This window comes from Gouania willdenowi, chromosome 19 (genome assembly GCF_900634775.1).
Source record: "Gouania willdenowi chromosome 19, fGouWil2.1, whole genome shotgun sequence".
In the NCBI taxonomy this organism is placed as follows: domain Eukaryota; kingdom Metazoa; phylum Chordata; class Actinopteri; order Blenniiformes; family Gobiesocidae; genus Gouania; species Gouania willdenowi.
Genome location: NC_041062.1, coordinates 20,368,327 through 20,389,161, shown reverse-complemented (window position 1 = coordinate 20,389,161; position 20,835 = coordinate 20,368,327). Strand labels below are relative to the sequence as shown.

The window sequence follows — 20,835 nt, the reverse complement described above, 5'->3', positions numbered from 1 at the left end:
CACCAGTTGCACGTCTGCACTAGACACTGGAAAAAATGTACCCTAACCCAATGTAATCGATGTGGCGTTTTTTCCCCCCAATTGTGTTTACTCTGAAGTTTGTCTTAAATTGAATTTCAAATGGCATTAAAAAGTCTTAAAAAGTTTTGAATTTACCCTGACTGAAGCTTTAGGAACCCTGTAAATAAAACCAATCTATATCGAGCAGCATGAAGTTGTCCTGAAAAAAAGGAATTTTAGCTCAATGCTGCTTTTTTTCCACCTGCTGCTTCTGCAGATCGAGGACCTGAAGGCCCAGTTGGAGAGCTGTCACCAGCAGCTGCTCGACTCAAACAGGAACAAGCAGGAGCTGGAACTCCAGCTGAGGACTGCTCTGGAGCGAGAGCAGGACATCCGGACTGGGTACATCTCTCCGGTAAGTTCTCACTTACAGCAAACCTTTCTCTTCGTTTTGTAACATTCTTTGCATGAAATATTAAATGACAACCCTGAACAACATCAGGACAACAAAACGCCTACAGATGTGTCTTTGCATGAGTTTATTGCATGTGGAAAACTCTGAGGTAATGTTGCTACATTGACTTCTAATAGTTAATCCTTTCTCCATTTGGTTGAAGCCTGAACTGATTGTATATATAGAGCAGCTCTTTTTCATTTTAATCCTAAACACACAGTTTAATGGCATTTCACATGACCCATACTCATGATTGTTTACTTTTAATACAGATAAGGAAAACACAGATGTTACTGTAGATGGAATGACTTGGTTTAAAAAGGTAAAAACAGACGTACACAAACATTGATAGATTGATGTATAATGCAGGTTGAGTACGGAAGAATATAGATAACTTCTGTTCATATATATTTGTATTGAGACTTATATATACAATAATACTGACACATGCACATACATAATTAACTGTAATTGGGTGTCATAATACATTTGTCTCTGGTTTATAGGGACATGTATGATCTTATGCAAATAATGTTAAATAATTTATTTTCACCTTCAGGTGAACTCAGAGTGTAACGATCTCAATGATCATTGTAGTGAACAGTTCAAAGCTTCAATGTTTAACATTTTGCTTAACATGAAAGTGTGTCAACAATAACTTCTTTGCTTGTCATCATTAACTGCAGATCTATTTATTATCTCTCTATTTGCTGATAACAAACCCCATGTCTCGCAGGGATCTGACAGAATGTGAGGTTTGAGGGCGTTTTTGTGTTTGTCTCCTAATGCGTGAGTCCATGTGCAGCAGTGGGGTTGCCTCTCTTTATTTTAGGTCTGAAGCACTGCCATGTTTCTTACATACTATTGCAGTTTGAAGCGGATGCCTGCTTTGTTTTTCTGCTTTTACTTCAAGAAAATACTAAAACATTAGAATTTCCAGTTGCTGTGAACTGCATTGTTTTTAGTGTTCAATATCTTTTTTATTCTTTTCCTCATTTATACTATTCTTCAGCCTAATATTGCATCGCTGACACATGAAGCAACTTAAACTGTTTAACATGCATGCTTTCGTCATAAACTAACCCAGCTATTCATTATTTTATTTTTTTTTTACTTACATGATATAATTTTTGGGGATTGGTTTAAATCACTGTTTTTTTTGTTGTTATTTTGTAAAATTCTGATTATTTATATATCGTAATGTTTTTATGCTCTTTCACGTTTTTTATTAGAGGGTTATGGATGTTAGGTCAACACTAAGAATTATTAGCAAGCTGTTTGTCTCCCCTGCTGTCTGTTAATGAACTGTCTGGTCCCCTTTTCCAAGCTGGAGCACCCTTTGGGTCTGGAGGCTGATGTGACGCCCCAGACGAAGAGGCCCGAACTGGTTAGTCCTCAAGCTCAGAGTTTAACAAAGAAGTACCAGGAAACCAAAGAGCTTCTAAAGCTGCAAGAGCTGAAAAAGCGAAGTATGCAAGCACAGCTTGGCCTCACACTTTCTCACCTCCCTGACAAGGAACCTTACTTTTCTGACCCCCAAAAAGCTTCCACTCTGAAAGTCCCATCATCTGAACCTGTCCAAAAAACAGTTACCGTGCTCCTGGAGGACAGTGCAGAAGCTATTTTAGAACTAGAAGACTTGATAAATGATAAACCTCTGTCTCTAAAAGAGCTGCAAAAAGTGTTAAAGTTCCATAGTTGTAATCGTGAGTCTGTGGAGAACATTCAACTTCAAAAGCTTTTAGATACATGGAAATACCAACAGGAGGTTGAAAATGAAATGCTAAGAAAGAGTCTGGCCAGGGCAGGAGACAGTATCCGTGACTACGAGGCACGTCTTCTCACAATGGAAGACTTGATGGGGCAAGTACAAAAACAGAGCCCAAAAAGTCCCTTCGGTCCTTTGTCCACACTTGAAAACCACTCGGACACAAGTGACGTAACGATTGGGATGCTCTCTCAGAGGTTAGAATTTCTAACAAGTGAGAATGAAGCATTGCAACAACGCTGCCAGGAGATAGTGAACCAGCTGACAGAGGCTGACCGGGAAATCGACAGACTGAAGGCAGAACTTAGCAGCCAGCCGGGCAGCAAACAGCATCAGCTAGCCTTGGAGGAGCTAAAAAGAGTAAGAGCTGAACTGACTGAAAATCAAGCAAATGCAATAGACAGGGAATATTATGAGAGGGAGTTAAATGAGAAGTCCCTAAGGCTTCATGAAGCTTTGGTTACCTTGGAGGAACTTGGCAGCACACTTAAAGACACCGAGAAAAAGCTCCAACTCAAAGAAGCCACACTAAAAGGCCTGGGCTTCCAGGCAGACTATGAGGACGAGGATCCAGAAAAAGAGCAACTAGCAATGACATCTGAGACTGAGGCAAGACTTCACTCTGCAGAGCAGCGATGTACCTCACTTCAGCTTAAGATCGATGAGTTAGTCCTACTGAACCAGGAACTGGAGAGAGTCGGTAGGGAGAAGCTCGCAGAAAAAGAAATAAGAATGCTAGAAGAAAAGGTTAAGATGAAAAGCAGTACAGTTGATGAGAATGGTGTGCAGTGTGTTAAGGCAGGGGATGAGCAAGTAAAAGCAAGATCACCATTAGAGCAAGTAGTTAAAGAGTGTGAAAGGAGATCTGAGGCCATTGATCAGGTAGTAGAAATGTTAGCTAAGGCAGATAAAAATGTAGATCGAATGCTTGAGGGTTTAAAATGCACTTTATTTGGTTCAAAAGAAGAGTTGATTAATGTTAACAGGAAAGATGAGAGGTTGGTGTTGGAGGGAGAGTTTTGGAGTCAGCTTATGACCGTGTCAGAACGAGAGGAAAACTGTTTAGTCAGTGAGATGGCAAAGCAGATGGTGGCAGAGATGAGCCTAATGCTGTGGCTTGGCATTAATTATCCTCAGACAAAGGCCGAGGATGACTTAAGAAGTTTTCCCTCTCTGTATAACTGGCTTGATGATGAAACCAATGCACTGATTCTCAAACTTTCAACTGAAAACTTGCAGGAAAAGTCAGACAATTTGAAACAAATGGCCTCCATTCTAATGCAGAACAAAGATGAGAGACTCTTATCTTTGGCTAATGCCTGTTTTGGTCCCTATAGACAACAAATACCATCTTCAGAGTATCTGCTGCAGTCTCTCACAGAAGCATCTTTGACTTATGTGATTAATAGAGTGAACGTCCAGCATGAGAAAGAGCTGAATCAGACTCAAACAGGACCAGGATGTTGTGTTAACTGTCCAAACTGCCTCACATTTAGAGACGTAACTTTTAGCCTTCAGACAGAAATGACAGATCTCCAAAATCAACCCTCATTAAAAACAGCCATCATGGCACCAGCTTTGACCCAGACTGATGAAGGCCCTCTTGAATCATTGGAGGAATCTATCAAGCTCCAGGATATAATGCAGAGGCATAAAAATGAGTTAGTAGAGGTCAAGGACAGGTACGAGCAGGACAATCAAAGGTTGAGGAGGGAACTGGCAAAAGCCACTGAGATTCAGCTCCGTTCTAATGAAAATGTAAAAGAAATTGAATCGCTCACCACCTGCATAGAGAACCTGAAGAAGCAGCACGATGAAGAAAGGGCAGACCTCCTTGAGAGGTTTAATCAGGAAAAGGAAGAGCTAAGGACCATGATGAGTCCTGTAAACGGTGACAGAATCAGGCCTGCGAAGGACACACCATTGCAGCAGGCCTTCGTCCATTCTACAACCCTGAAGGAGCGTGTCCAGGAGCTGGTGACCCAGGTGTTGGTGATGACTGAAGAGATGAGGCGACGTGAAGAGCTCGGAGATGCAACCACTCTGCGGCTGAAATACGAGAAAGACCTGGAGAACTTGAAGGTGGAAGCGCTCCTTGTCCTTGTCGTCGTCCATCTGTGATGCCTTGTTTTCCTTTGTGGCATTCCCAGATCCCCTTCATTCCCTCTGAAACAACCTCCCTAACCTCACCCCCCCCCTCTGTCTCCTACCCCTATTTAAATCTTTTCATCTGTTGCTGCATGCCAACTAACCCACCTTAGCTCTATGTGGTTATTGAGCTAACTCTAGTTGAATCTAGAGGAACCCATGTCATGGACTATTTTTAACCTCACATGTAGAACAAGTCCTGCATCATTTTATTTTCAGGTAATAATTCAGAAAAGTGCAGCAATGGCCTAGAAAGCCCACACATCCATGAAATGTGTTCCTCTGCAGTAGATCAATGTTCTTACTAACCCAAACTCATGCAGTACATTTTAGGATGTTGTTTGTAACCTTTTGATAAATGTTAAAATCAATAACCTTTGATTTCCTCATGCTGTTTGTACTAATGGTCCAACTCTTGGTCTTGTGAGATTGGGCGGAGTTGACAACTGACAGCTAGGACTAAAGCAACCTGAAGTCAAATGTTGGTTGAAATAAATGTGTTTTTGTCTGCTTACAAAAGAATCTCGCTACTGTTGGATAATAAGTATGCTAAAACTCTACCTACTCATTTTGGAGGGAGGAATAGATACTTGGTTATCTGGATGTTCATTGAACTCTTTTGGTGGCTCAGTCAACCAGAGCAGCCATGAATTTAGTCACAGCATAGATTGTCAAACATTCTTGTAAAAAAAGCTGCTGCATGCTCTGATGTCAGAGCAGGAAGTTTACATTACCTCTGAGCTGGTAGTGGAAGGGGGAGGTCAGTTCCTGGGTCTGCACTCTGGAATTTAGCCCTGTCAAAACACAGCAGACCTTCATTTCCCATGTGTGGCTGCAGTTCAGATTCAGCTCAGCTTAGTGGCAGTGAATACAGGACGGAAGCAGGATCAAGGTTTTCTCAGGGTCAATGAAGCTCCGTTATGTTGAAAGTTTCAGTAGGTTTACTGCAGCAATTGTAGGAATGATGACTTTCTTTTCTGCTGTAGTCCACAATGTTCTCAGGTGTTAGTCTGCATCTGTGATTGATATTTGATCTACAGATGAGCTGTGGCTTTAAGTCTGTCATTGTATGATTTCTTAAGAAATGCTGTCTCGTGCTACTGCAATCTTCTACTGATGAGCAAAGTTGGGTTTTTTAATTGCACTATAATACATTTCAAAATTACCAACATAAATATTGTAAGTCGACTGACTTAATTAAACTGAATTCAATTTTAATTTTATCTTCAGTTCCTTAGAGCCTTTGGATCTGCATGGTCTTTCTGCTCACAACTGATCTTAGAAAGAAGCTTGTGATGAAGTCTTTAACAGAGCTGCATGATGACAAAATTATTGAACAAGTGTGTAGAAGCAGGAAGGCATTCAAAACGTACAGGCTGCAGCGTTCAAGGATCAGACCTGCCCGCTCTTGCACTAAGCTCTTAGTAAAAGTGGATGTGACTGTAATTATTAGTTGGTGTGTCGGCCCTTAGACGGGCTGGTGTGTCGCCTAACACAGTTTGGATAGGTTCCCGCACCCTACAGTAATACATTAGGCCTATATGTTGCAAAAGGTGTGCAAAAACGCTCCATTTTATAAAGTTCTACAGTGGTGTGAAAAAGTGTTTGCCCCCTTCCTGATCTCTTACTTTTTTGAGTGTTTTCCGCAATTAAATGTTTCAGATCATCAAACAAATTTAAACATTAGTCAAAGATAACACAAGTAAACACAAAATTCAGTTTTTAAATGAAGGGTTTTATTAATGAGGAAGAAAAAAATCCAAAGCTACATGATCCTGTGTGAAAAAGTGTTTGCCCCCTAAACCTAATAACTGGGTGTGCCACCCTTAGCAGCAACTACTGCAATCAAGCGTTTGTGATAACTTGCAATGACTTTTTTACAACGCTGTGGAGGAATTTTGGGCCACTATTCAGCCACATTGCAGAGTTTTCGAGCATGAACCGCCTTTTTAAGGTCATGCCACAGCATCTCAAGAGGATTGAAGTCAGGACTTTGACTAGGCCACTCCAAAGTCTTCATTTTGTTTTTCTTCAGCCATTCAGAGATGGACTTGCTGGTGTGTTTTGAATCATTGTTCTGCTGTAGAACCCAAGTTTGCTTTAACTTAAGGTCACGAACAGATGGTCGGACATTCTCCTTCAGGATTTTTTGGTAGACAGCAGAATTCATGCTTCCATTTATCACAGCAAGTCTTTCAGGTCCTGAAGCAGCAAGACAGCTCCAGACCATCACATTGCCACCACCATATTTTACTGTTGGTATGATGATTTTTTTCTGAAATGCTGTGTTACTTTTACACCAGATGTAATAGGACACAGACCTTCCAAAAAATTCTACTTTTGTCTCATCAGTCCAAAGAAAATTCTCCCAAAAGTCTTGGGGATCATCAAGGAGTTTTTCAGGCAAAAATGAGAGGAGCCTTAATGTTGCTTAGCCGTGGTTTTCATTTTGGAACTGATTTTTGCCCAGTCTCTTTTTTATGGTGGAGTCATGAACACTGACCTTAACTGAGGCAAGTGATGCCTGCAGTTCTTTAGATATTGTTTTCGCCATTTGTGGATAATGGCTCTCACTGTAATTCGCTGGTGTCCCAAAGCTTTAGAAATGGCTTTATAACCTTTTCCAGACTGATAGATTTCAATTACTTTGTTCCTGAATGTCTTTGGATCTCGGCATGATGTCTATAGCTTTTGATGATCTTCTGGTCTACTTCACTTTGTCAGGTAGGTCCTATTTAAGTGATTTCTAGATTGAGAACAGGTGTGCAGTAATCAGGTCTGGGTGTGGCTTCAGAAATTTAACTCAGGTGTGATCAACCACAGTTATGTTTTAACGAGAGTCGTGGAGCAAACACTTTTTCACACAGGGCCATGTAGCTTTGGATTTTTTTTCTTCCTCATTAATAAAACCCTTCATTTAAAAACTGCATTTTGTGTTGACTTGTTATCTTTGTTTACATTTGTTTAATGATTTTAAACATTTAAGTGTGGAAAACATACAAAAATGTAAGAGATCAGGAAGGGGGCCAACACTTTTTCACACCACTGTATATGAGAGTGAAAATGCTAGGCTCTGTTTGATCTGGTAGTGGACAAACACTGTTATGGCACTCTTCCACTTGTGGTATCGGCTCGGCTCTACTCTCCTTTTACCGTTTCCACTGGGAAAAAGTACCTTTGTGGTACCTGGTGCTGCTTTTTTAGTACCTCCTTTGTTGAGGTTCTAAAAAAAAAAAAAGCAACCCTGGTCTGAAAATGTGGCGTAGGCATAAAGCAGACTGATTGGTTCAGAGAATCTTTACAAGCATACAGTCATCAACTCATGCACAAAGGAAGCATTTGGCCACCATTAATTTTTGCGATCTTGTGAAGATGGCAGCAAAAAACTTCAATCTAAGGAGTCTGGCAGTTTTGCGTGTAAGGTTGGTGCTCAATAGAAAAGCTTTGGAAAATTAGTACGGGGTCCCGAAAGCGAGGAGTATGGAGCCGTGTAGAGTCTATACCACAATGGAAACGCACCATTAGTGACTATTTTATGCTAGCTGATCATGTTTTTTTAGTCCCTCTTCGACCTTCATGCTCTCAAAAGCTTGACTCACTCATGGCTGATGGGCTTTATCTTGCAAGTTGTATGCTAAAAGTTATTGGACCATCTATACTGGATTGTGTTGTGGAAACCTTAGAGTGCCTTGGTTGTTTCCCCCACAGCCTCAGTAATGAGAGGAGCTTGTAACTCATAGCTGTGCCATTCTTGTCTCACCACAGGCCACATGTGAAAGGGGCTTTGCTGCAATGGAGGAGTCTCACCAAAAGGTGATTGACGAGCTGCAGAGGAAGCACCAGAGAGAGCTGGAGAACCTGCAGGAGGAGAAGGAGAGGCTGCTCGAAGAGGAGACTGCAGCTACCATATCTGGTAATGCTGGCCAGGAGACGTCGCCAACAGTCCTTTGCTTTTTAAAAAACATTTACTCAAGCTGTTTAAAGGTTTCTTTTTTAAAAAGGACTCTGTGTGTGTGTTTTATCTCAGCCATTGAAGCTATGAAAAATGCCCACCGGACAGAGCTGGAGAAGGAGGTGGACAGAGCACGCAAGACCAACAGCGGTGCAGAGAATGCAGATGTGGAAGAGATCCACAGACAGCATGAGTACGCTCTCCTTTCAGTCTGACATACTGTAAACTTCTAATCACAATGGTCAGGGTTACATGATGGTTTTTACTTCAGAATGATCTCTTCAGAATTAAATTATCCAGACTTTAAGTGTTCTGCTTCATGTTTACATGGAAGTAGTAATTCTTTATGGAGGTTTATTGAGCTTGATTCAATTCAGCTTTATGTCTTGGAGTTGGGAAGGGTTCTGATTGGACAGGGGGCGAACGTGACATACACGTCTATTGGGGGAAAAACATATAACGAACCTTTTTTTTTGGTTACAACATAGAAGACCACATAATAGGAACTGTTTTCACTTTTATTTTCATTATAGTTTTGAAGCAGCAGCTGGACGATAACACAGCATCACTTTTCACGTTTCACTATGTTCCGCTGAGTAGGAGAAGGGAGGCAAACGACCATACTTTGGCAATTTTTCCAGCAGTTAGTACTGCTCTATCTCTATCTACAGGACGTTGGGTTGAAGGAGAACCTAATGACCCGCATGTCATTAATGAAGCTCTGTGTCTTGGTGCAAGGCATCATTTTCCCGATGTAGACTGTTCGTTTGCCGATGTCCGTGTGTGTATATTAAGTCTGTGTGAATATCCGGATGTTTATGCTTTCGTCCATCCACTATTTTCATTATATCCGTATCTTCTAAGGCTCTTATTAAATAAATAGTCTCGGCTCGAGTCCAACGCCCTCTTCGGGTGGGCACATTGGATTATGTCCTCACCAGCGTGTCATTGAAAGGACGAGCATGCACAGAACAACCGGTATTAATTTATTATTTAATTCTGAATTAAAATTGTAATAAACCAGCCACCTAATTCAGATTTAAGTTTAATTCGGAATTACATTTTCATTCAGAGTGTTTACAAAGTCAGTTTAAAGAGGATTTAACATTTATTCTGAATTAAAGCTCTCATGTAAACGTGGCCATTGTTGTTTTTCAATTACCGGTTCTCCTCATGACGAAATCTGCTGTTCTACACCAATAGTAAACCTTTGTCATGCTCAGGGTGATACATTGGCTTCCTCTGTCTGCTTTGTTTCTAACTAACAGGCAGCTTAATGACACGTTAGAGGCACTAACTGTTGTCACTGTAATGATTATAATGATAGAAAGCATTTCCTCAGTATGTTGCAGTGGTTTTATAGCTTTCTGCAACTGAGTTTGCATTTCACTCTTTCTCTGGCAGTGAGGATAGTTTAGTGCACGTGTGAATTTAATCAGAGAACATAAACCCCTCTGAGGGGTTTCTCCCTGAGAATTCCCTGGAGAGCAGTGAAAGCCTTTGAAGTTGCACTGAGTTAGTGCAGCAAGCTGTAGACATTCAAACTGCACCATGTTTACAAATGAAACACTTTGAACACTAAACTAAGGCCCATCAATATAAAAGCTTTTCTAAAAGAAACTCTTTAAGAACTTGATTCTCCTCTTTTGCCTTGCATCATTCAGGGTTACAGAGTGGAAAAATCAGAAAAGTTATTTGTCCTGTCTCTATGTAGACAACAAACCCACGCTTTGTGAGAACATGAAGTTCTTACTCTGTCTGTGATCTCAGCTGACAGAAGTAATCCTCGTCCCTTTTGTATTTTAGGAGAACTTATGCTGGGCTCCACATCTTCTGTTAGGTACTACAGTGCCACACTCAGGTTGAAAAGAGTACTACAGCCTTTTGGAACGTTAGTGGCCTCTCATGTAGATACAGGAATTTATCAAAACAAGAAAAAAAATAAAATTTCTGTGTGAAAGAAACTTGTAACTTTTCAGATGTCTCACCTTGAAGTGCAATTTCAGGCTTGTGAATCTGCAACAAATTCTTATTGTACCCAAAATATGATTTAAGACAAAGAAGAACAACATTACTAAATTAAAAAAGGGTAACATTAATTAATAACACTGTCAATGTAAGAAAAAGGCGAACATGTGTTCAGTTTAACACTCACTAAAGACATGTCATCACCTGCCCTCTTATGTGGCTGCTATTTGGGTGTATTTTAAAATTATTTCACCTTTAGATATTTCCTAATCAATAATGACTGTTTTGCACAAATTTATGCAAAGGTTTGGTTGGAACTTCTTTTTTCTTTGTAATTCATCAGGTTTTGTTGGTAAGTTTCTTTTGCACTGAATGATGACGATGGCTTTGCTTAATTTCTTCAATCAATTTTAAAGAAAGTGTTTTTTGTTTGTTAATGGTATCTGCTTTAATTTAACTATTGTTAGCCAGTAGGAGAGGAATATCAAAAATGATCTGACTTCATTGATGTGATCGAGAACAGGGGTTCTCAATAATAATTGCATCTCTGTCATTACTCGGACCCCAGTTTGAGAACCACTGATCTACAACATTTGAGCTGTCAGCGTGGTCTTTGAAGGCAACACTTCCTCCTGTCACTGTTTCTCTCTGAGCCTTTAAAACCTGTGCTGTGTTTTCTGGCTGAAAGCCTTTATTATTTGTAATAACGTGCTGCACGTTGGGTGCAGGTGTCGCTCATGGCCTGTTGGGACATGCATGCGGGTACTGCATGTTCAGCACTGCCCCGTATGTTTAGCTGAGCCGTGGGTGTGGATTATTTTTGCTCTGTGCCTGGAGCTTTGTATTTAGCATGACAACATGGACGTGTGCTATGAATGAACCAAGTGAAACAGAACTGAGCTAACGATAACATTAGACCCCCTAAGCAAAACTGAACCTCCATGTAGCTGCTAGTCCTGTGTCAGCATGGTGCTGTGATGTTTTTCAGGGAGGAGCTGTGTTCCTTCCAGAGGGAGATTGAGGTGTTGTCAGAACAATATTCTCAGAAGTGTCTGGAAAACGCTCACCTGGCCCAGGCTCTGGAGGCTGAGAGGCAGGCCCTCAGGCAGTGTCAGAGAGAGAACCAGGAGCTCAACGCACACAACCAGGTACACGCACACACACTCTCCACATCGATGGGGCTAGGGTTGGGGTCAATTATAATTGTAATTGCGTAATTGGCAATTCATTACAATTATAGCATAATTAGGGGGCCAGGGAACCTAGGACCAGCGGTGCTAGGAACCCTATTGTATTCGTTAGGATTATTATTATTGTTACCTTTTATTTTTTCTTTGGTAAAAGTGTTGCTGCAGGCTAAACCGCGGAAGGGAGGGTGGGTCCAAAACCCCCAGCTTACCTTGAACACAAAAATTCACATATGTCCGCCAGCTGGTGGCGCTATAACAAAGGGCAACGCGTTTTGGCCTATAGCTCCCACACCGTTTGTTGCACATTCAAAAACTTCATATCCACAGATTCCTTGAATAGCACTGAATCACCTGGGCTAGGCCACGCCCATTTCCGCCTAAACTTTTGTCGAAGCAAAATCGCAAAAACTGTAAATTTTGGCTTTTGTCAAATCAGCGTGAAACTTGGCACGTAGAGTCTTCAGTTGGACTTGATCTAAAGTTCAGGGAATAATTTTGTTTGGGCAAAATATGCGCAAATTATTAACGAGTACATTTTTCTAGCTCGCTATAAAAAAACGCAAGCTGGTGCATATCTCGGTCATAATAAATGCTACAACACCAAATCTGAGATCCTTGGTTGGCATGTGACTGTGAGGGTATGCCCCAAAGTTGAATAATGTAGGCCACTAGGGGGCTTCTGCAAATATGGGATATTTCTATCTCTTAAATGGCAAGACCGATCTTTACCAAATTTGGTGGGTATGATCTTGGGTTATTAGTGATTGGTCAAAGTGGGCGTGGCTTATTACATCATAGCATATAAATAAACAAACATTTATTTCAACTGAATTATTTTGTTGAGGGCTGTAAAATTTACAGGGTAGATATAGAAGACCACCCATACCAAAAATTGCGTCACTAGGTGGCGCTATATTTGCAAACACATTTTGGCCTCTAACTTTCACATTTTAATTCACATCTTCATAAAATTCATATCCACGTGTTTCCTACATAGAGTCGCATCTTCTGGCATAGGCCACACCCACTCCCACGGTATATTTCTCTTTGTAAGTCACTACACATCAAAAACCTACTTTTTCTAACTCCTCCTTGGGGTTTTGTCCAATCAGAGCACACAGACCACCCATACCAAAAAATGCACCATTAGGTGGCGCTATAATGGGTGCAAACACATTTTGGCCTCTAACTTTCACATTTTAAATCACATCTCCCAGAACTTTCAATTCACCTGTTCACAGCAAATGACACGTTTGCCTGTGTACTGACGTTCGCCCCAAGCCCGTCATCCTTCGTGACGTACTTCCATGGGCTCCGCGAAACCTGGGGGCCGAGCCGCGAGAGAAGGCTTGGCCATTTCATAACTGCTTGTAGTTATGGTTATAATTCTAATTGGAAAAATCTGTTGCTGTTGTAATCATAATTGAATTGACTTTTTAGTTGTAATTAGCATGGAAATTCTATGAAAACTGTCAATTACAATTGAATTAAATGCAAACCTGGGGAACCATATTACAGTTTTATGGTTTACACATACGTCATTGATAATTATTAAAATACATTTTAGATTAAGTTTTCTTACTACCAGTCACTTTTCTTGGGAATCATTTAACCTTTTTTGACAGAATAAAGGCTCAGACACCCACACCAAAAATATTAATACCAATAATTTCGTTGATTAGGAAGCCTAACAGGGTAACCAAGAGATGTGAAACAAATTAGATGATAGATTATGTGTATTAGTGTATTTTACGTCTGATTTAAGACATGGGTCAAACTGACCCGTTATCATTAGAGGTGTGAACACAAGAGGAAGGATAAGTTTTATGGGGTTATTTATTTCAGGTTAGGTCATTTTGATTAATTGAAAATGAACTTTAGTAATTGAAAACATAATTCTAATTGTCTTCCAGGGGGAAATGATAATTGTAATTGAGTTGTAATTGAACATGGATAACTGAAGACATATTGGTAATTGAAAAATGTAATTGACCCCAACCCTGGATGAGTGACTTATTGAACGTCCTTTTGAAACGTTTCTCAGGAGCTGAACAATCGTCTCGCAGCTGAAATAACTAAGATGCGTTCAATGACGTCTGAGGATGGAACGGGAGACGCAGCCATCACAATTCAAGGAAAGGAGCTCTATGAGTTGGAGGTAAAGATTTAATATTACTGTTTATTAATGAAGCAGTGCTGCAGCTCTTTAAATGCTCCAGTCTTTGTGATTTTCAGGTGATGCTGAGGGTGAAGGAGTCTGAAGTGCAGTACCTGAAACAGGAAATCAACTCCCTCAAAGATGAACTCCAATCTGCCCAAAGAGTAACATTTTTTAATTATGCATTCTACCTTCAGTTGTAACATTTGATAGAACCTGTGCAATGAACCAACAAGCACTGGCATTAAAACACTGAAACCAGTCCTCTTTGTAAATGTTACATTAGTTACAGTTTCAAGGCCAGCTGAATGTTACAGTTCCTGTGAAAAGAGGCGACACTGTGTTCATTATTGCAGTAGATTTTCTCACCAAAAATTCTTGGATTGAATTTGTAATTTAATTGCAGGAAAGGGAGCAAATTAAATTGTGTTATCTGATAAAAAATTTTTTAAAAAACAAGCCACAAATTCCAGACATTTATCAACAATTGTTACAAAAACTACAAGTATTGTATTAATAACGGTAGTAAAGACAGTGTGTTATGTACTTATAATAGGTGTATTTTCAGTAGTGGCCTAGTGGTTAAGGAAGTGGACTTGTAATCTTAGGGTCCTCAGTGAGTCTAACTGCTCCCTCACTGCTCCTTAGGGATGGGTTAAAAGTAGAGAAATAACTTTGTGTTTGCACCTGTGCATATGACAATAAAGTTGGTATAATTCAGGGATGGGCTACTCTATCACAGCATGGGCCACATTATCAACATTCATGTCACCATTTAGAATAATGACCGATCTGAGCATTAATACAGGGGGAAAAGTTTTATTTTACTTTATGGTTCTGATGTTTCCTCAGTTTTTAGTCATCTTGTGTGTTTTTGGAGTCATGTATGTCTTTGTTTTTTGTGTTCTTGTTGTAATTTTGTGTATTTTTGTGGTTAATTCGTGTGTTTTTGGCATCACTTTCTGTATATTTGTTGTTTTTTTATTTTTCTGTCATTTCGTGTAATTTCGTTAATGGTTAGTGTGTCCTTGGAGCTATTCTGTAATGTGTTGTTGTTTTGTGTGTTTTTGTAATCATTTTGTTTAAGTGGTTGTTGTGTCATTTTGTAAATGGCAAATGGACTTGATTTTATATAGCGCTTTATCACCACACTGAAGCAGTCTCAAAGCGCTTTTACATATCAGCTCATTCACCCAATCACTCTCACATTCACACACCAGTGGGACAGGACTGCCATGCAAGGCGCTAGTCGACCACTGGGAGCAACTTAGGGTTCAGTGTCTTGCCCAAGGACACTTCGACACATAGTCAGGTACTGGGATCGAACCCCCAACCTCTCGATCAGAAGACGACCAACTACCACCTGAGCCACGTGTATTTTTTGGAATTTTGTGTGCCGCCAAAAATTAGACTCAAGGCCACATGTGGCACCCGAGCCGCCAGTTGCCCATGTCTGGTATAATTATTAACATTCACATCAGCCTCTTTGCTTGGTTTCTAACTCATTAGAACTAAAAACACAGTTTGTTATAGACAGATGATGAACCTGAACATGCAATATTAAAGCTGTGAAGTGTTGAACTCCATCTAAATGCTGCTCCTTTGTCTCAACTATAAAACAATGTACTTTCAGGACAAGAAATATGCAACAGATAAGTACAAGGACATCTACACAGAGCTGAGCATCTTCAAGGCCAAAGCGGAGCGCGACCTGGGCCGGCTCAGAGAGCAGCTGCAGCTGGCTCACGAGGCACTGGGGGAGCCATCGCTGGAGGAGATGGAGCGAGGAGGTTACGGTATAAAATAAACTGTGTTGTGATGGCTGTGGACAGAATGCTGGTGTTTCTGACACTTTCTGTTCTTATTAGATATCATGAAGTCCAAAAGTAACCCTGACATCCTGAGGATGGCAGCTGCGGCAGCTAAACGCTCTGAGCGCACCATGAGGTCAAAGGTAGGGTTCAGGGATTCATCATTGCTCTCTATCAACCATAATGTCATTGCTCTAACAGCAGCACTTCTGACACGTCCTAGCTGCGTTTCTGTAGGTTGACGCGCTTCTCAAGCATGTGCTGCCCTCTGCTGGCCCCCTGCAGTGTTACATACGTCTATCACACTGCTTCGTGACCCAATCAGAGAACAGTGCTTGGATTGTGACTCAGTCCTAGTCTAACACCTTCTTCTGTCCTCAGTCTGTGAGCAGAGACATGCCCTGGGACAGTTAGGGCTGCTGAGGACCTGTAGGCCTCCCTCTCCCCATCTGCTGGAGGTAAAACCAAGCAGATGTTGGGTTCACCCTGTGGTCCTCCACTTCCTGCATGATGTTCCACATAAATGCTCCAAAAATCAGGGTTGGGGTCAATTACATCTTCAATTATCCATGTTCCATTACAACTCAATTACGATTATGGTGGCCGGCATTTTTTCCAATTACATTTAAAATTAAAATTATTATTTTTCCTCTCTAAGTCAATTACGTTCTCAATTACTAAATTTCAAATTGAATTTAATCACAATTACTGAGCCTTTAACCCTTTCAGTGCCAGACGGTTTCAGAATTTCTACCCCCTCAGTGCCAGCCGTTTTTGAGCATTTTGACTTATTTTTAAAGACCCACAGAATATTTTGACACCAGATCCTCAAAGATTAAAATCTCTAATTTCACCAGAAAAAAAATAATTTTGTTTCCAGCTTGTTTTGTTTTTCTGTAATCCGCTGATGAATAGAGGCAAATTTCACACAAATCGCCAGTTTGTGACAAAAAGCTGAGAAAAACGGCTTCTTCTGAAAAAATCTATTAGTGAGGTTGAAGCAATTTTTTCTTGTTTAGGAACACCTCAACATTGGTTTCCTTCCATAAAACTACAAAAACAACACTGAGACCTGGCTTTTGATGGCAAAATTATTATTATTTTACTATCTGGGCCAGAGTTGAATGGATTTTTGACTGTATTTTGACGTTCCTCCAAGTCTCTACCCCGTCAATCTCCCCATGCGCAACTTCCTCTTCATCCCGGACATGCCAAGTCTCACCCCTTGCCCCGTTTTTTGATCGTTTTCCCTCACCATCACGACACTCTAAATAGTCCACTTAGTTCCACACATCCTCTGGTTGAGTGTGAGCTGCTAGGAGCTTCAGCATCAACTCTCGTAGCGCCATTTTCTGTCTTGCTAACTCCTTTCCTCTCCCTCTGAGCTCTGCCCAACACGGATGATCTCTCATCCAAAGGTGCGCTGCTGCCACCTACATGTCACCAGTTGGTCACTACATCATGATGCAAGTTAGATATTCACAGGAGAGCTTCGTCACACCGTTTCCTAGCAACCCCAACCGAAAAACACCCGTCATTCTGCACACACGCAACTTCCTCCTCCTCCCGGACATGCCGAATCTCAGTGCTCGCCCTGTTTTTTAATCGTCTTTTCTCACCATCGCCACACTCTCCAATAGTCGACTGAGTTCCACATATGCTCTAGTCGAGTGTGCACTGCTGGGTGCTAGTGAGAACTTCAGCATCTATTCTCGTAGCGCCATTTAATGTCTTGTATACCCCCCCCCACCGTCAATCACACAGACGTAACTTCCTCTTCCTCCCGACATGCATCAACTAACCGTTTGGCTCAGTTTGTTGATGGTTTTTAATCTCACAATCACAACATTATCAATAATCCACTCAGGTCCACACATGTTCTGTTAGTATGTGGTGCTGTGAGGTGCTGGATACTTTACAATATCACTCTGTAGCACCATAATCTCCCTTGTTCCTGCTTCTCCCTCCTTAGCAAATGGGAGCATCAGTGGCTAATCTCTCATCCAAAGGTGCGCTGCTGCCACCTTCAGGGCACAGTTGGTCGCTACATCACCCTACAGCTTAGATATTGGCGAGGGACCTCCACCAGGGTGTATTCTAGTAATCTCCATGAAAAAACGTAAATGACGTAATATTACGTCAATGGCACTGAGCATATGGATTTGAAATAATGTAAAATCATGTCAATGGCATTGAATGATTTAATAAATAAGCCCATAAAACATAACCTTCCTCCTGTGTTCGCTTTCTGTTAGCATTTTTTACGATAATGGGTCAGTTTGACCCAGGTCTTAAATCAGTTGGAAAAAAAACAAAAAAAAAATGTTTGTAATCTCTTGGTTACCTTGTTAGGCTTCCTAATCAATGAAAATATTGGTTTTCATGTTTTTGTATATTTCAATATCTGAACTCAATTACAATTAAATTACAATTACAACAGAAAAGTATTTTTTCAATTTTAATTACGCCATAATTGTAATTAATTATCCAATTACTTGATTAAAATGATTAATTGACCCCAATCCTGCCAAAGATGCATGGTGGTTAACTCTATTGGTGGTGGCTAACCAGTGGATGCAGCAGCACAAGTTCAACATTTGTTCCCTATTATAATAATAATAACAACGTCACTAATATTGGATCACTGAGGGATGAATGTCTCAGATTTGACTCACATGTCACTTTCGGTGTTCTTTAGTAATGATCTAATAATGTGGATGTGGTGTCTTCACACTGTGGTTTTGGTTCTTGAGATGAAAAGGTTTGAGGCTCATTCTGAACTATAGAGACCATAACAAGGTGAGCTATACACAAAGGTTTACATACGGACAAAGGTATTTAGCCACTCCTGCTAATCATTGAATCCAGATGTTTCAATCAGACCCATTACTAATATTTACAAATGTGTGATGGGTTTGGTTTGATGGATGTCATAAGAACGTTACCAGCCTGACTGCATTCAGACTAAAGCTGAAGGTCTCTGTTCGGGTTGGGTTCAGTCTTTAAGTATTTAAAGTTGTAGTATGATAATTTTTTTTGGCGTCTTTTGGTCATAACTCCATAATCATCTTTGAGCATAGTGTAATTCAGTGTTCTGAGTGTGGACTCCTTCTCTTGGCTTAATATTTAGACTTTAGAAATCCAGGAGCTTGACGCTGGGTTTCAGCCAATCAGAGATCTTTCTACAAACAGAGTGCTGCATGAGCTGTTTTAAGCGTTGCTATTGGCTGCTTGACTGAAGTCAGGCGTGTTCACATAGCATCGACAGTAAAGTCCAATGGCGGACGTTCCAGCAGGAGTCTTCATTATAGCGTAAAGCACAACGGTTACACGGCAAAGCAAGTGGAAAAAGGAAGATCGACGTAAGGAAACAACAGAATAAACTAAAGGCACAAACATATTCGGGCGGGACGGACTCACGGAGGTCCCTCTGACTTGGTATGTGTGAGTCCACGCACGGTCCGCCCCACATACCCACGGGATAAATCAAACCTAAAGGCTCAAACATATTCGGGCAAATTCCGTGCACAACGGCTTGGATTGTCCGCTCTCCTCAGTGCTTTCACACTCTGGAGCATCGCTGCGTAGTAGTTTTCATGGTTGTTTCTATACAAGTCTCACGATTGTACATACTGCAGCTTTAATACGGGTCGAGTCAGGCGCTGTGCGGTAAATGAACCGTTAGGTAATGTTTCGATTAGCGCGAGAAAGATGCACAAATGGATGCTGAGGAGGTGAATGGAAGGCTGGATAAATCATAAATTATGTTTAAAAACGTATAAATGACTCGTGGAACTGTGTGCTATCACATGTCTAGAGTTGTGTTACAGTAGTGTTACAACAGGCTTCACTGCAGAAGTAAAACAGGTACGTAGCGAGTAGCGACACTTAAAGCTGCATCATGGCTAGTAAATAAAGCTAATAAATTAATCCAAGAAACTCATCTCAGATCATTCTGCATGAGCGTGCACAGATGTGAATAGTGAAATCTGCTGCAGATGTAAACAATCTTTATTATCATGGGCTCGATTCGTGTCCGTTCTAATTCAGACACCTGTAGAGTTTGGATAACATTATGGGCTGCTTGATCTCTGCTAAATGGTGTTCTTTATGCTTAAGCTTAAGAAGCATATTGTGATGCTTCCAGCTTTGTGGAACAGTTTGGGGAATGCGCCTCTCTCAGTGCAACTTAAATACGTGCAGTGATGAGTTTGGGGTCTAGCACTTTTGAGATGAACTGGAATGGAGGTTGTGGACCAGGCCTTTTCATCCAACATCAGTATCTGACCTTTTTTGAGTCGTGACTCTATTTTGAGATCACATCCCAAGAATTTGTTTTTGATGTTTATTATAGTACGTTATGAACACAGATTTGCCATCTCAGATATTTTTATCCTGCATTTTATTTGAACTAGATTTATACTACAGAAAGTTGAAGTATAACTATATATATATATATATGTACACTGTATATACTGTATAATGGTAATCAAAGTTATTTTTTATCAATCACTAGACAATTTAAGCAACCCCATTTTAATTTAACTCCAAGGTTGAAAAACGCTGCTCTGCAAAATACATTGATATTTCCAATGGAAGGTGTTATAGCTGCAGATGGAGCAGCTCCATGTTAAAGTCTGTGTGTGAGAAAACGTTGTCATTCCACTTCCTGTTTGTGGAACGGTCATTTGTCCGAATACTTTAGTCCATATAGTGAAGCTGTGAATGAAATAACAGATTTTCATTAATTTTTAACTGGAGTGAGAGCGGTCTATTAGGATTGTTACGTGCATGTGAGGGCGTGACCTCATTTCTACATTGACAGTTGAAAGCTTTGTGGTGGGGTGTGGGTCTTTGAACTCACACACACACAACAGGGTTCCCACAGATCCTTAAAAGGCATTAAATTAATTAATCTAAAAATAAGGCCTTAATTGCCATTAAAATGTCTTAAATCAATGTTTCAAAAGTTTTACATTTTAACACATGTAATGTGTGTATGCAAGTATGAAGATTTATAATTTACCGTAACATTGTTGTCATACAAATGACATATTTACGCTTATTTTAGCGGTAAGCATTGCTTTTATTAACAAACAACTGTCATTGACGCAGAACAGATCAGCACTCAGCTGTTACGAATCACTTCAACGTATCAAATGTGCATTAAATCCTCCTTGTCCGTTCACACTGAGGTCACATTGAAAAAGATCTGATCTGTATCTGATTCCGGACCACATATGAAAGTAGTCTAAATCTGATTTAAGAAGATCAGATATGGGTCGGATTTGAGTGTTCACGCAGCTTTTAAAAATCACATCTGGTCACTTGACTCCCAAAAAATTAGATTTGGGCCACATTTGCCTGCAGTGTGAACGCAGTCTAT

General features: G+C 40.5%; 1 protein-coding gene across 6 annotated transcripts in view; it reads left to right on the top strand.

Annotated features, from left to right (window-relative positions):
* Nucleotides 1–20,835, top strand: part of LOC114481218 (myosin phosphatase Rho interacting protein) — a 64,811-nt gene that overhangs the window by 42,306 nt on the left and 1,670 nt on the right. For 2 of the 6 annotated variants that reach the window (XM_028475804.1, XM_028475802.1), the window contains exons 15-23: nt 278–415; nt 1,782–4,304; nt 8,136–8,283; nt 8,398–8,515; nt 11,279–11,438; nt 13,525–13,638; nt 13,716–13,802; nt 15,272–15,434; nt 15,507–15,592. In XM_028475804.1, the coding sequence (XP_028331605.1) occupies nt 278–415; nt 1,782–4,304; nt 8,136–8,283; nt 8,398–8,515; nt 11,279–11,438; nt 13,525–13,638; nt 13,716–13,802; nt 15,272–15,434; nt 15,507–15,592 (3,537 nt within the window). Of the gene's footprint in view, nt 1–277; nt 416–1,781; nt 4,305–8,135; nt 8,284–8,397; nt 8,516–11,278; nt 11,439–13,524; nt 13,639–13,715; nt 13,803–15,271; nt 15,435–15,506; nt 15,593–15,830; nt 15,908–20,835 lie in introns of all 6 variants that reach the window. The other 4 variants (XM_028475806.1, XM_028475805.1, XM_028475803.1 and 1 more) reach the window with 4 other exon arrangements.